Source organism: Lampris incognitus, chromosome 20, assembly GCF_029633865.1.
Source record: "Lampris incognitus isolate fLamInc1 chromosome 20, fLamInc1.hap2, whole genome shotgun sequence".
Taxonomy (NCBI): Eukaryota; Metazoa; Chordata; class Actinopteri; order Lampriformes; family Lampridae; genus Lampris; species Lampris incognitus.
In genome coordinates this window covers 27,362,578-27,377,651 of record NC_079230.1, presented here as the reverse complement: position 1 = coordinate 27,377,651, position 15,074 = coordinate 27,362,578, and the positions used below count along the sequence as shown (strand labels likewise).

Sequence of the window (15,074 nt, the reverse complement as noted above, 5' to 3'; positions counted from 1 at the left end):
TGCAACAAGTCTGGTTGAAACACACAAGTGAAAATATTTATTAATTACAACAGATACAGAAATTTTCCCCAAATTGTACAGATTCATTTGACAGAACTTACAGTAAACAAGTCAATTTTAAGTGCAAATTGTTTGCTAGCAACAATATATATATACAAAACAACTAAGCAAAAATCCCTTGTTCTTCTACAGCAAACAGTAGCCACAGGGAGGGGTAAAATAAGCAGTAGTTTTTTTTCTTTCCCATTCCCTCATAACTATGATACAGATATTATGAAATAAAACAGTACAGCAGGCAACACATCCGATAACGGTACTCATCCAGGACAGGTGTTATGTCAAAGATAAGACACATTACCCTTCAGTGAAATCGTCTTACATCAGCAGTTTGATTTGTGTTCATTTTTGCAGGAAAAAAAACAAACAAGGGAAGCCAAACCTCCCACAATGACCTTGGCTTTGATGAGTGAACAAGTGGAGAATGGTGCACTTGTGTACTAAGTAAAAGTATGAGTAAAAAAAAACAAAAAAAAAACGAAGTGGGTGAGGGGGAATGACGGTGTACAAGGTCAGTTTGTCAAAACATAGCTGCATAGGGTTCCTCAGTGTGCATTGTGAGGGGGAATGTTGTGTGTGGCGTACACTCTGGTCATGTGACAGGAGTGGCAGAGGAGATGGGAGTCCAGAGGGAAACACTGGGAGCCAGGCCTGTCGGAGAGTTGTTTCCCACACTCCTGAGAAAGAAGAGAGACCGATACGGTCAGGGACAAAAAAGGCAGAGAAAGAAAAGCGCTCTTCCCATTATGATTATTCCTGACAACTGTCTGTACTTTCATACAAATAATGTGCACATTTTAGAATGCACGTATATTTGCAACTATATAGAGCTTATGTTCACTAAATGGTTGAGAACTGGGTTGAAAACTCCCATAAATCCTTGCAACTTTGGGTTTTCACACAAACAACGGGGAAGGCTCCAGAGTCAAATCTACTGACATCCTGTAGTGGCTGTGTTCCTACCTGCGTAGAATCGTCACTCATTTCTCCATTGACCAATTTCCAAAAAATGATTACAAAGCCATATCGGCATAGTAAACTGGAGTCATGGATTTTTTTTATATATACGTCAAATAATAAATATTTAGATTGAAAAAAATGAAATCTGTGTCAAACGTTTACTTTGTCTGATATTGCAGTTTTAATGCAACGCAGTCCGAGACGCCGCTTTATTCCGGAAGTCCCTGTGGAGAATCCAACCCATTTCACGGAGCGGTCGGGAGCCCCGCCCATAGAGGGCGCCTCTATCGTTCGCTCCCAATATTATTTCTTTTGACTATTTCACAATAATGGAAAAGTATGATTTTTGCATGACTGGAGAGCTAAGGCTGAGTTGAAAACGCAACAGTTGTAATTAGAAAGTGCTCTTTTTTATTTTTTTCTAATTCGAAAGCGACAAACTTCTGGCGTTACGAAGACGTCACTTCCGCTTGGACGCGAGTCCGCCGAGTGTTTACGTAGGCAACACAAGGTGTGCGGCTGGTTCCTACATGCCGAATAAAATACCCCCAAAACGTCGTGCGTTATACACCGCGTCGCTTACGTTAAACTTACATTTTCCGTCGTCTCAAAACGTACCGAGTTTGTTTTCAGTCACGAATCCCAACGAATACTCTGCAACGGTCACCGTAACCGCCAGACGCGGCGTTAAAGCCGGGCAGACGCCACGACGCGCTGCGTTTAGCCTGCGGCGTCTGCTCTGGTGACGTGCGAGTCGTGAACGAATCGTTCAAAACGAACGACTCTTTTTAATGAGTCGGGAGCGACGATTCCTCGTCTCCCATTAGATCGTGCACTGACTCGCCCCCCCCCCCCATGCGGTGAGACGACGCATCACTGTTGTGCAACTTCTTATATTAACTATATTAGTGGAAACGCCTCGAGTTAATTACTGTACTAACCTAGCCCTGAGAGAAAACCAGCCACTGTGGCGCTTGTTTCAACTCGGCACCCGCTCTCCCTGCCAGGAGCTGAAGGTGCTGAAGGTGCTGGGGCTGCAGGACTCACTCCTTCACTCACAAGTTTCATGCCATCGTTTAGTAGTTTACTCGATTCTTATTGATCAATCCTTAAATTCAACAGTGTAACTTCTGATTTTGGTGGCACGGTGGAGGTTCTGGGTTCGAGCCCCGAGGTAGTCCAACCTTGGGGGTCGTCCTGTGTGTGGAGTTTGCATGTTCTCCCTGTGTCTGCGTGGGTTTCCTCCCACAGTCTAAAGACATGTAGGTCAGGTGAATCGGCCGTACTAAATTGCTCATCGGTATGAATGTGTGTGTGTGTGTGTGTGTGGGCCCTGTGTGATGGCCTGGTGGCCAGACCAGGGTGTCTCCCCGCCTGCCGCCCAACGACTGCTGGGATAGGCTCCAGCATCCCCGCGACCCTGAGAGCAGGATAAGCGGTTCGGATAGTGGATGGATGGATGGATGGATGGAGTTTCTGATTAGCAGACCGTTGCTATGGATGCTGTTCTGAGATGGGGCTGACATCTTTTAAGTATAATGACGCAGTGTTTCCCAACCCAGTCCTCAAGGACCCCCTATCCTGCAGATTTTCTTTGCAACCCTGAATAGGTACCTGTTTGTAGTTATTAAACCAATCAGCAATTAATTATGTTAGATGTTGCACACCTTGCATAATTAAGTGCTGTGAGATGATTGGTTGAGTAAATACAAGCAGGGCTACCCATGCAGGGTTACAGTGAGAATCTGCAGGATAGGGCTTCCTTGGGGACTGGGTTGGGAAACGCTGGAATGACGGACTTCTTTTCAAACAGAAAACGCAAAAACATTTTAAGTCATCTATTTGTTCTATTCTATTGTATCTATTTGTTTGGACCTCAGCAGGGGAGGAGGGTTGACTTCCTGGACCTCCGGCAATCTTAGTTGAACACTCGTACCCTAGGGCTCTGGGTGACTGACTCTGTGGCTCAATCCCAGTTCCCCCCACCTGGCCATACCCCTACTTTTGGAGTGCCCTCTAGGAAATTGCACGCTACTCGTTACGTCATCACCGTCACCGTTACATCTGCTGCTCGGAATTTTATTAGTCGCCTGGTTTGTTCAGGATGTGGTTATAACATTATGATACTATACATTTTATGGGAAAGCCTATTACCTGCTACCATTATCAACTATTACAGTGACAAGACAGACTAATCTATTGACAATAGCCAAGAAACATATTCACACATCAGCTAGTTCAGAGTAGTCCTGCCCAGAGACCTGGGTCACACAAGATGAAGGAATCTTTATGACTTGTCGTTAAGTGTCACTCGGTCAATGATGTCATTTTTAAAGTGGACATTGTTTGAGATGTCTTTTTTTGTAGCAAACCTGAGTGGGGCCGAGCCGCTCGATAGCTCGAAAACAGACGTCTCAAACAATGTAACTCTAAAACGAGTCGGCGACGGCCCAAATCTGGGCTAAAAATCTGACTTAACTTGCGCAGCAGCTGCCCGGCTTTAACTCTCATATGATGAGCTGACGGGGGGGAGGGGGGGGGACTAACCTCGCAGTGGTAGCACTCAAAATGATAGTCCTTGTTCATAGACACCACCCTGAGGATCTCCTTACTGCCCTGTGACCCAGAAACAAAGAATGAAACACAGACATTACATCAACAGACACACACAGGCCTGTAACAGGTAGTATTTGCACATAACTTGGCATCTGGTAAAAAAAAAAAAGAAAAGAGAAAGGGGGGGGTGAGGGGCACAAGGTGGTGGGAGGAATTTCTGTTTCTCAAATAGGGTAGGTAGCTTTTCTGTTAAAGACGAGTCTACTTATGAGTTGTCTGTGACATTGTTAACGTTTACTGATTTGTCCATTCGGGCACCCGTACCCCACATGACACCAACATCGGCAACAAAAACAAGAAAGAAAAAAGCAAATATTTAACAGACTCCCATTTTTATTTCGGTAATCGTGAGAGCTAAACTCATTCCACTGTCGTATTCATTGTGCATCAGTCAGCGCTTCAGATGAATGCCTTAAAATACGAATGTGGAAACATCTGGAGGAAACTAACTGGCGTACGTTTGAGCACAGGAAGACGAGCACAAGGTTATTTAAATTAGCGCACAACGTGAGCAATGACAAAGCCTCACGCGAACACAACGGCGTTTCATGCATGAACGTGCACACGTGCACGCTTACCTCTGCAGGCAGGATGGGTTGTAAACAGGCAGCGCACTTGGGGGCGAAAGTCCTGCAAGACAACAACAGAGGAAAGTCTTCAGAAACAGGACGCGCCACCGCGTCATCACTTCCCCCGACGGAAACAAGGAAGCTGGAGCCGGGGCGGGGTTTTGATCGTCACGGGGAATATTTTACCGAGAGAAATCCATATCACGCCATCGTAATATGCAAATCAGGACCAGAGATGGGAGTCGGAAATCTTGTGCGAAATCTTGCATTGGTCTCCATCTGTGTTCTGTGTTAAGGGTTCGAGCTCTCCCCCCTCCACCTTATTATGTTGGATAACATCCATCCATCCACCCATTAGCTGAACCGCTTATCCTGCGCCCAGGGTTGCGGGGATGCTGGTTGGGCGGGAGGCGGGGAGACACCCTGGACAGGCCCGCCAGGCCATCACACAGGGCCCACACACACACACACACACACACACCTAGGGACAATTTAGTACGGCTGATCCACCTGACCGACATGTCTTTGGACTGTGGGAGGAAACCGGAGCCCCGGAGGAAACCCACGCAGACACGGGAAGACCATGCAAACTCCACACAGAGGACGACCCGGGACGACCCCCAAAGTTGGACTACCCCGGGACTCGAACCCAGGACCTTCTTTCCTGTAAGGCGACTGCGCTAACCACCGCGCCACACATGCTGCCCTGGGTAACATTACATCACTGAAATGTAACACACGTCTGACCATCAGTCGGTTTGGAAACTCTGCCAGAAATGAGAGTAAAATCTTGTTTTGGGTAGAAGACCTGGAAGTGACTGAATTGCGATTCATACTGAAATGTGGCCTACAACCGCGGCCACTGTAAAGCAACATTCATCTGCAACCATACATACAAAGCAGAAGCGTGTAGCATCAAGGAAACTGGGTAAAGCGACTCGTCTTCTTTTTTTGCCCCCCCCCCCTCTCCCCCTTTTTTTCTTCCCCAATTGTATCTGGCCAATTACCCCGCTCTTCTGAGTCGTCCCAGTCGCTGCTCCACCCCCTCTGTTGAAACCGGGGGGGGGGGGGGCTGCAGACTACCACACGCCTCCTCCCATACATGTGGAGTCACAGCCGCTTCTTTTCCCCTGACAGTGAGGAGTTTCGCCAGGGGGGACGTAGCGCGTGGGAGGATCCCGCTATTCCCCCCCAGTTCCCCCTCCCTCCCAAACAGGCGCCCCCGACTGACCAGAGGAGGCGCTAGTGCAGTGACCAGGACACGCACCCATATTCAGCTCCCCCGCCCGCAGACACGGCCGATTGTGTCTGTAGGGACGCCTGACCAAGCCGGAGGCGACACGGGGACTCGATCCCGGCGATCCCCCGTGTTGGTAGGCAACGGAATAGACCGCCACGCCACCCGGACGCCCGCGATTCGTTTTCTTTGAAGTGAGCGTTCAACTACACGACGTTACACGTCGTTACTTTGACACATTACTTGTATCAAAGAGGTCATTTAGATGAGGGACGAAACGTCTGGTCAGTAAACGTCTGTATCCACATGGAACCGATTCAACTTCCTGTGATTTTCTTACCGGCATTCTCGAGCATGCGGAAGGACACTCACTTGTTGTAGTCGGCCACGCAGTAGATGTTGCTGTGGTGGTCCACGGTGAAAGGCACCCCGTCTAGCGCCTTGGAGCACACCACGCACCGGAAACAGCCCGGGTGGTAGGAGTTCCCCAGAGCCTGCAAGATCTGAGACGGGACACGGCGATGACTTAACACGGGGAGAGGCCCGAGGACTCCAGAGACACGGGGCGGACACACAAGGCAAGAAGCTGCGCAGAGCATCAACACAACTCGCGGCAGTCTGAAGGCGCACAACTCTTAACAATGTTTAAACTTACTGGCGTGTCTGTTACAGTGATTAAAATAGAGCGTTCCCTGAGTTATTGAAGAGGTTTGGGTGCCTCCTCATGCATATGTATGTTTACACACACAAACACACACACACACACACAAACACACACACACATCCTCACCTGTTCCAGAATAAGATGGCCACACATGCTACACTTTTCAGCAGCCGCCTGAAACCCTGAGAACTGCAACGACCACAAAATCACAACATGTCTTATCTGAGAAGAACGTTTTCAAACACCAGGAATTTGACTCGGTGGGAACGTTTGGGATTTCCCCCCCGTTTCAAAACATTGGAATTCTTTGTATGTAAAATTAGTCTAAAAATGTCCTGCGTATGAGCGGTTTAGTGTAACGAGTGTATAACAGCAAATAAACCCCCCCCCCCCACACACTATTATTTATATGAGGTGTTTTAACAAAACCGACCCCGATCCCTTAAATTTAAGGAATCCCGGCCCTTAAATCTCGTATAAAATCAAACGAGTGAGTGAAACTACGGAAGGTGAATATGTTTCGGCCTTGACCCGAACGCTTACCAAATAATCCTCTTTACAGTACACGGAGCCATTGACATTGTAGAAGTCCTTGTTTCTCAGGGTGCGTCCTGGAAGAAAAAAAGGAAAGAAAGAAAGGAAAAAGTAAAGAAAGACGAGCATGAAGGCCGACTAATCCGAGACGGCGGATTACGAGGATTATTCCCCAGCACAGCGGCGGTGTATTTCAATAGTAAACAGTGGGTGATAACGGGGATGAACGCCCCCACCCGCTTATTCCCGGAGGTATCCCCAACGTGAACGTGTGCAACTCACCGCAGGAGATGCAGGTGAAGCAGCGGGTGTGGTAGAGGTTGTCCAGGCCTGGCAGGCGTTGTCCGCCCCGTACACGCCCTTCCCGCACTTCACGCAGGTCCCTGCGTGGGCAGCGAAAGAGGAGACAGAAAAAGGGAAACGCGTTTAGCGGAGACAGAAGGACCTCTTCCCCGGCCCTCTTAGCGCCTCGCTTTACGAGGCATTCGGGGGTGGGGGGCGGGCGAGGGGGGGGGGGGGGGTCTGAAATCCAACTCTTGCTCAAAAGTGTCAACACTTGTAAATCCTCTCGTTCGCACCACCGGGGGGATTTTTCCACACTGTTAAAAACAGTTACTCATGCCCGCCTGTTTACTCATCCACACGGGGGCTTCTGGGGGGCTGTTGGGAATGGGGAATTCCCACCCTTAAGTGTTGGGTTTGTTCAAGAGTTAAAAGACAAGTTTTCCTCAAAGTTGCCAGTTCCCCCCCCCCCCCCCCTGTGATGTTCCTAAGGGCTATTTCTGGAGCTAAGGGCTGTGGGAGAGGAAGGGGGGGGGTGTTTAAAAATGTAAGGGATTGTTAACTCTTCTCACGGCAATGGAATTTGATGACATTACACTATATGACTGCACCTCCCCCCCCCCTCCTTTTTCTCCCCCCAATTACCCCACTCTTCTGAGCCGTCCCGGTCGCTGCTCCACCCCCCCCCCCCCCTCTGCCGATCCGGGGAGGGCTGCAGACTCCTCCGATACACGTGGAGTCGCCAGCCGCTTCTTTTCACCCCGACAGTGAGGAGTTTCACCGGGGGGGGGGGGGGGGGCGCAGCGCGTGGAGGATCACGCTATTCCCCCCCCAGTTCCCCCCCCCCCCCTGAACAGGCGCCCCGGCCGACCAGAGGAGGCGCTAGTGCAGCGACCAGGACACACACACCACATCCGACTTCCCACCCGCAGACACGGCCAATTGTGTCTGTAGGGTCGCCCGACCGAGCCACTCGAACCAGGATCCCTGTGTTGCCTAGGCAACGGAATAGACCGCCACGCTACGCACCGTTTTTCGTTGAGAACACGCCTCTCCAAGCTGATGGAAAGAAAATGTGGATATATCATTACAGCGTAGGGCAAAGTGCTCGGGATAACAGCCTACACACCAGCGCTGGTGGAGGCGACGGTGCAGGTTACTACAAGCCTGGAAATCCTCCCGATGATTTATCTAAATAAAGATCATCTCTGTCCTCTGGGAAATCCAGGACGAAGACGCTCTCCGGTCCAGGATCACGTCGTCACCTTCCGACCGTAAAGTTAAAAGTCGAACCGAACTTGAAACACCGCCATTACGTCAATCCTCACGTAAAAAAACATACGCAAGTATAAAAGGTAGAATCCAGTTTTTCACATTTTTAAATCAGCTTCTCTCAGCTGATTTCCCCCCCCCCCCTCCTCCTCCGGTACCCGTGTCGTAAGACGCACTCATTTACATACAGCCAATCAGATCAAATCATCAAAATTTGCAACCCCGCCCGCCCTTACTGCCAACCCTTGCTTGTACCTGTCACTCAAATGTCAGCTCATAAATATTAACGAGGACTCCCTCACAACTTATGGGTGAGGGGTATTGAAAACACAATATCAGTCATTCACAAATACAAAATGGTCGCTGAATGTTTTATTCTGTCGTCTTCGATGCTTTTAGACACGACGAGCTAAATCTGAGTACCCGGTTTCGGCCCCGACTTAAAAAAAAAAAAACACTTGCAAATCAACTCTTTTTCAGCGGGTCAGTTTTTTGGGGACCGATGACTCCCTCGTGGTTTAAAGTGACTAGTCCAGTTATGTGTTTTCGAGACTACGGCTGAATTCAGGGTTTGCAACAGCTCTGTGTTGTGCTCAGCTAATGGAGCCCCCATCCAGACCAAGTGCTGGCGTCTAGCGTGGGCCCGGGGCCATCGAAGGTGAAGTGGATCGCCGCGGGACGGTCTGGACTTCAGTCTTGCTGCCGTCTATTTACAGGCTTGTGTTTTGCCCCGAGTGAAGTGGTTGCGAGAGGGCTTTTAAGCACTTCTAAAAGGGGGAAATGTCACTCAGTGAGGCAGTTTCCGCCTGCCCTTGTTCGAATGCGGCCCCATCGACGTTCAAGAGGCCCAACGGCTCTCTTCAAAAGGCCGAAAAAAGAAAGAAAGAAAGAAAACAAAACCCAAACATCATCGCTAACAACAGTAGTGTGAAGCTCGATTCAAGTAGAGAAACACTCGTCTATGAATAGAAATATCTTCTCAATCTTATGATAATCACAAGTGCGAGTCCGGAGACGGGTTTCTCGCCCGGAAGAGGGGGAGCCGATCGGAACAACTGAACAAACCGTCCTCGGCCCACACAGCGGACGTGAGGAAATCTGACAGTTTAGATGAGTTTTTGATAATAATAATAATGTTTTTATAAGGTTTCTGGCTGTAATTTGTACTGCTCTTATCGTTGGCGTTGGCCCGAGTTGAAAACCCAAAGACACATTTCCGGCCTTGGTTGAGCGATAAAAGTTCTGTTCTATTCTAGTCGTAAACTCTCGGCGCCGTCATTGGTATGAGGGGCCTTGGGGGACATTATTCAGAATTAACTCGTTCGTATACGACACTGAAAACCACACACACACACCACACACACAAGTGAAATGCTTTTACATACACAACTCAAACGCTCACATAAACCGTGTACGAGAGGATTTCAGTTAAACCGGAAGACGTTTCGGGTGAACCGGAAGGTGCTTGAGAAAGGAGCTCCGAATCATAATACGGGCTAACTGAGTGGTGCTGGTTCGTTCGCTACGCTGACGTCTTGCTCAACAGCCCGCAAAGCAACCTTACACTCCTGGCCTCACCGGAGGCCGTCCGCAGCCCTGCCAAACGCGGCGACAACAGGGCAGCAACCGATCGTTGCAACTCCCAAGTGTGGACAACCCGACACCACTCGACAGGGCCGTGTTACGGTTTGCGCGCTTTTCTCAAGCGCCTTCCGGTTCAACTAAAACGCCTTCCGGTTTACCGAAAATCCTCTCATACGCTGTTTACGTGAGACTGTTCAGGTTGTGTATGTAGAAGCATTTCACTTGCGCGTGTGTGTGTGGTTTCCAGTATCGTATATGAATGAGTTAATTCTGAATAATGTCCCTCATGGCCCCTCGTACTTCTGAGCCGGGCGTATGCGAGCGGGAAGCGGAGCGTCTGTCTCGGCGGCTGGAGGTTTTCGAGGTCTTGTCTAATGGCTGTGAGAAGTACAGTATACTGGAAGGTCCCTGCGGGGCACAAATACCTGAGCAGACAAACAGGCTGCAGCGCACCGCCCCTGCACACGCCAGGGCAGAATTACACACACCCCGCACACACGCATGACTCACCCCCACTTACTGACACACACACACACACACACACACAGCGCGTTACTGTGGCGTTACTGTGGCCTGAAGTCACTCCGGGAAACATGCAAACACACCCTTTCGCATGAAAAACAACACGTGCACGCGCGCACACACATATGTGCACGCACACACACACGCGCAGCCAACCACAACACACTAATAGTCCTACACACACACGCACACACTAACATCCGACCACAACACACTAAATAGTCCCTATGACACACACACACACACACACACACACACACACACACACACACACACACACAGAAGTGGAGCCTTCATCTTCCCTATGCCTCACTCTAATGTTCAAAGCTGTGTTTATTCTGAACGTGTAATTAGGGTTTGAATGAAGAGTGGAGTTCTGCAGCTCGCTGTTCCTACAGATAGCGCCGGGCGATATGGAAAATATTATGCCCGCGATAACCACGGGGAAACTGACACGGTATCGATACCGCGCTATCTGCTTACACGTGCAAAAAACAAATACCAGGGTAAAAAAATCCAGCTTGAGGGTCGTCACACTGAATGGGCTGGTTTATGTACGGCATGATATCAAGCAAGGGACTAGATTCTCCTCGGCGTGGATTCAGACGACGACATTTTCCATTTGGAGATGACACCGTCCCCAATTTCCTCCCCCATATAGAACCACTGGAAGACGATAATGTTGAATTATTGCGCGGCCCTTAGAGGCAGACGGTACACCGGCCTTAAACGCCAGGCGCCACCTGACTTCAGACCAGGCTACAGGTGTGCGTGTGTGTCTGTGTGTGTGTGTGTGTGTGTGTGTGTCGTCTCTGCTTCTTGTTAACACAGCGTACATTTCAGCGTGACAGCCGTGTCAAATTCCGGGCGGTTTTGCCTTCATCTCGCAGGCTCTGTGATCTCGGCTTTTTATGCCCGGTCAGACAGATATGCTTGTCTGGATCAGTTTCTGGGGCACAAATGTTGTCCCCCCCCCCCCTCTCTGCGCGCTCGCGTGCTCCGACCCTGCATGCCCCTGCAGGCCCCGGGACTCCATCCATCCATCCCATCTAGCCATCCATTATTATCCATCAAACGGTCCATCCATCCATACAGCCCTTTCACTCGGAGGACGCCTGTGATGGGACACCGGGCTGCATCACAACAGAGGACAGAACGGTGTGTGCACGGGGACCCGTACCTGACCAGCGAACACGTGGGTTCAAATTCCCCCTTCTGTCGTCTCACGGGTCAAAATGACCCACAACGGCGCTTAACAGCCGAGAACAGACTCTAAACGATCCCTCTTCAACCTGAAATGTGATGACTTTTCCTACAGTGACCCCAACGCTAGAGAAAGTGAAACACTTTTTGGTCATATTTCCATGAAAGCCGTACACCACTAGGGTACCGAGACTGTCTCGGGGTCACGTTGGACCCGAAGACATGTGTGGGTCATTGCGTGACCTTATAAAAACGAGCGGCGTCCACCGCTTAAAGGCCGTCTTTCTGCACTGTGGCGGGGGGAAACCCGGATAGTCACCCAGTTGGGACGGACGACAGGTCGTTTCTTCACGCAGAATAGATTTTGGGGTTGAAATTTAAATGGAAGTTGCTTTAAATTTAGAGGTTCGACGAAGGCGGGGCATAAACGACCCTTGGGACGAGGGCGGTATACAGGATGGGTGGACAACACGAGGGTTAAGGACGGGCTGCGCTTTTGAGATTACGGTTTATTCTGGGCATATGTGATGATTTCCGCATCTCCGAATGTCTGAGTTTGAATTGTGCGATGGTTTCCTCGGGGTTGCGTACTCGCGCCTTAAGCTTTTCTAACACGCACAGCTTCGTGCAAGTGTACTGGTGTGCATTTTCTTTGGATTATTGCGGTTTTCACGTTTTACTGTTGGTAAGAGGATGGAGCCTTAACAACAACAAACCCCCCCCCCCAAAAAAAAAAACGTTGAATTGCAATTGTTATAAATATTGTGATATTTGATAAATCACAGTATTTATTGAATCTACACTAAAGTATCGTAACACCAGATTGGGCGGTACCCAACTATTCTCAGCACTATCTCGAAAAAGGGGGAAGATGGATCCTGACGAACTCAGTAAACATGTCTCTCATTCACTCCTCACCATGGTGAGTCAGCTGCAGGGCCTAAAATAGTCAAAATCAAATTAGAAAAAAACAGAAAAAGAAAAAGTTTTTTTTCATCTCACCAAAGAACTCCTGGCGACCTCTCCGTGGCTCCTGCTGTCAGCGTCTCTCGGGTGGGATCCTCCTGGGTCTTGACCGGCGCTCCAGCTGAGGCAGGGCCAAGTGCCGCCGCCATTGTGGCGGGTTTGGGGAGAGCTTTGCCTGGAGGAGACTGCTCCTTAAGCATCAACCCCCCCAGAAGCCCCTCTCCCTCCCGTGCCGCATCTCTCAGCAACAGCCGGGTCAGCTCCTCTTGGTACCCCGGGTCCCCGGCAGGGTCTGAGTAGCGGGCCCTCTCTCCGGTCACGCCCGCCTCCTCTCCTCTGCTCCCTGCCCGCTGCTCATTCCCACCATTCCGGACCAGCCTGGTAGCATGCGCCGCCGGGCTTCCCACAGCAGGCGGGTAGGAGTGGCGGCTGTCATGGGCGCCAGGGTGGCACGCCTCCCTCCAGATATTGAGTCCAGGCCTCGACGGAGGGCCCCCCGGCCCTGCCTGGCCCTCCGTACCCGGCCGCTGAACCTCCTGTCTGCAGGCACAGGAATGGCTGTAGTGGAGGGAGGCCTCCGGAGGCGGAGTAACGCGAATCGTAGCCCAGACTGATGCCGCTGGTCCGGTTGCTGCTGCAGCGGCTGCCCATAGGACTCCCCACCGCCACCGCCGCTGGCCGTACTGGAAGCGAAGCTCGACCTGGGGCTGACCAGAACCGACTCCTGCAGGCTGAACGAGGAGCAGGGGCTCAGGGTTAGCCCTGGGGGATAGAAGAGACCCCCGCCGCCACCAACCGCTGCCACCACCGCCACCACCACCACTACCTCCTCCTCCCAGTCATGTCAGACAGCCGGTGGGGGGGGGTGAGACAGAGATGCAGGCCTGGTGCTCTCCCACAGCTCGCTGCCTGTACTGAGGCGTTTGTAGAACAGCGCCTCCTGCAGAGAGAGGCGTTTGTGCCGTCTCCGGCTCAGAGAGGTAGCCAGCCTCAGCCGGGGGGCCACCACTGCCGCCACCTACCCTTGGCGCTGACCCATATCCAGTGGCGGCGTTGGGGTACGGCGGGGGAACAGACAGAGGCGGAGGCTGGGAAAGCAGCTGCTGTCGTCTGACCAGCTGCTGGAGCTCCAGGGAGTAACGCCGCTGGTTCAGGGAGGCCTTGGAGCCAAACGCCCCCCAGGGGGTCACAGTCCGGACCCAGACCGGACTCCCTCCTCAGATGGGAGTCCACCCCCCTCACCCAGGTAGCAGGAGGCACGCTGCTGGGGGGAGCGACGTCTCAACGGGGCCAACGTCGAGGGGTGGAGGGGCTGCTCGGCCTCCTGGGACACGGGGCCCGCCGTGGACGAGGGTCTGAGGAGGACTGAGGAGTTGACTGGAAGACACTACTATTCCTCCTCCCGCTGCTCCCCTCCCGCTGGCTGGAACGCATGACTCGGCCGTGGCGGTGAGTGAGAACTGGCTGGCTCTGGAGGGTGAGGCGCTCGCCGGGTTTGGAGCGGGTGGCAGACCACCGCCTCCCCCAGAGACGCCGGCGTTGCCATTGCTGTTATTGGAGTTGTTGGAGGACTCGTTCTTCTTCTTTGAACTGTTGAATTTCACACTGCCCGAGTCGGTCAGCTTTAACTTTTCCAATAACTTGCTTATGGGTCGGTCCATGGTGAAGCCTCCCTGTATCTCAACTCCTCTGGAAAGAAAAAGTCACGTTGTTGCTGGAGGGACTTCAAAACAATCGCTTTAAGTTACAGATTAATGTCGTTAATAAATACAGTGTGGGCAGACGGCAGAACAGTTAATGTTCAGGTAGGTCTACGGAAGAGTTTTCAGTAGAAACGGCATCGGTAAGGACCAAAATAACCCATTCAGCCTTTGTCTCTCTCTCTCACACACAACACACGCACACACACGCACAACCGCACACACACACACACAGTGGAATGAATGAACTAAAAGCTAAAACAGATTAAAAAAAAGGAAAAGACCCGTACTTCTATACACAATAAATACCAAAACAGATAAATTAAAAAGGCTTTAAGACATCCCGGGCCGGTTACATGGCTAGTAGCGGGAAGTCTCCTCTTGTGTCCGACCGTGAAGAAGGGCCGTGGGACAGGTAGGCAGAGGTGAGGGAGAATCCATTAGGAGCCAATCCAACCGAGGAAGCGGGGAGGATAAACACGGAGAACGGAGGAAATGGCCCCTAGGGTCGCAGGGCGGCCCCGCTTGGGGAGCCTCACGTTGCTCCACACCTGCATCTTTTGTCTTGGTGGACGGTCCATAACAGCCTCGGTCAAGGAGATGATTTAAAAAAAAAAACAAGAAAAAAAAGTAAATCCACGATTTAAGTGTCGAGAAAAGTTGATTCCGGGTAGTTTCACCCGCCGCCCCCTCCAACTTCCCCCCCCAGCGGCTCCTGGGCAGCGTGGAGTTTATGGGGACAAGCGGGTTGGTTTTAAGGTGTCTTCTTCTTCAGGGCTTCCTCGCCACAATGTGAACGCACTCGGCACGACGCATCGCCCCCCCCCCTCCTCCTCCACTGCCCCCCCCCCCTACACAAACACACACACACACACACAAGCGGCGTAAGACGAGGAAACGGACCCGCT

The 15,074-nt window shown here is 51.2% G+C and overlaps 2 protein-coding genes across 2 annotated transcripts in view; one reads left to right on the top strand and one right to left on the bottom strand.

Annotated features, from left to right (window-relative positions):
* Window positions 1–14,373, bottom strand: ajuba (ajuba LIM protein). Its single transcript, XM_056300345.1, is given in 18 exon segments — window positions 1–734; window positions 3,565–3,633; window positions 4,212–4,263; window positions 5,812–5,942; window positions 6,230–6,292; window positions 6,647–6,714; window positions 6,920–6,967; window positions 6,970–7,020; window positions 12,503–12,545; window positions 12,547–12,825; window positions 12,827–12,858; window positions 12,861–12,910; window positions 12,912–13,126; window positions 13,128–13,430; window positions 13,432–13,644; window positions 13,646–13,702; window positions 13,704–13,832; window positions 13,834–14,373. Coding segments are annotated over 18 exon segments (2,229 nt in total). The 5' UTR covers window positions 14,128–14,373; the 3' UTR covers window positions 1–602.
* Window positions 14,374–14,522: 149 nt separating this feature from the next.
* Window positions 14,523–15,074, top strand: part of mrpl52 (mitochondrial ribosomal protein L52) — a 2,868-nt gene continuing 2,316 nt past the window's right edge. The window contains exon 1 of the mRNA XM_056300211.1: window positions 14,523–14,559. Coding sequence (XP_056156186.1) covers window positions 14,523–14,559 — 37 coding nt within the window. The remainder of the gene's footprint in view (window positions 14,560–15,074) is intronic.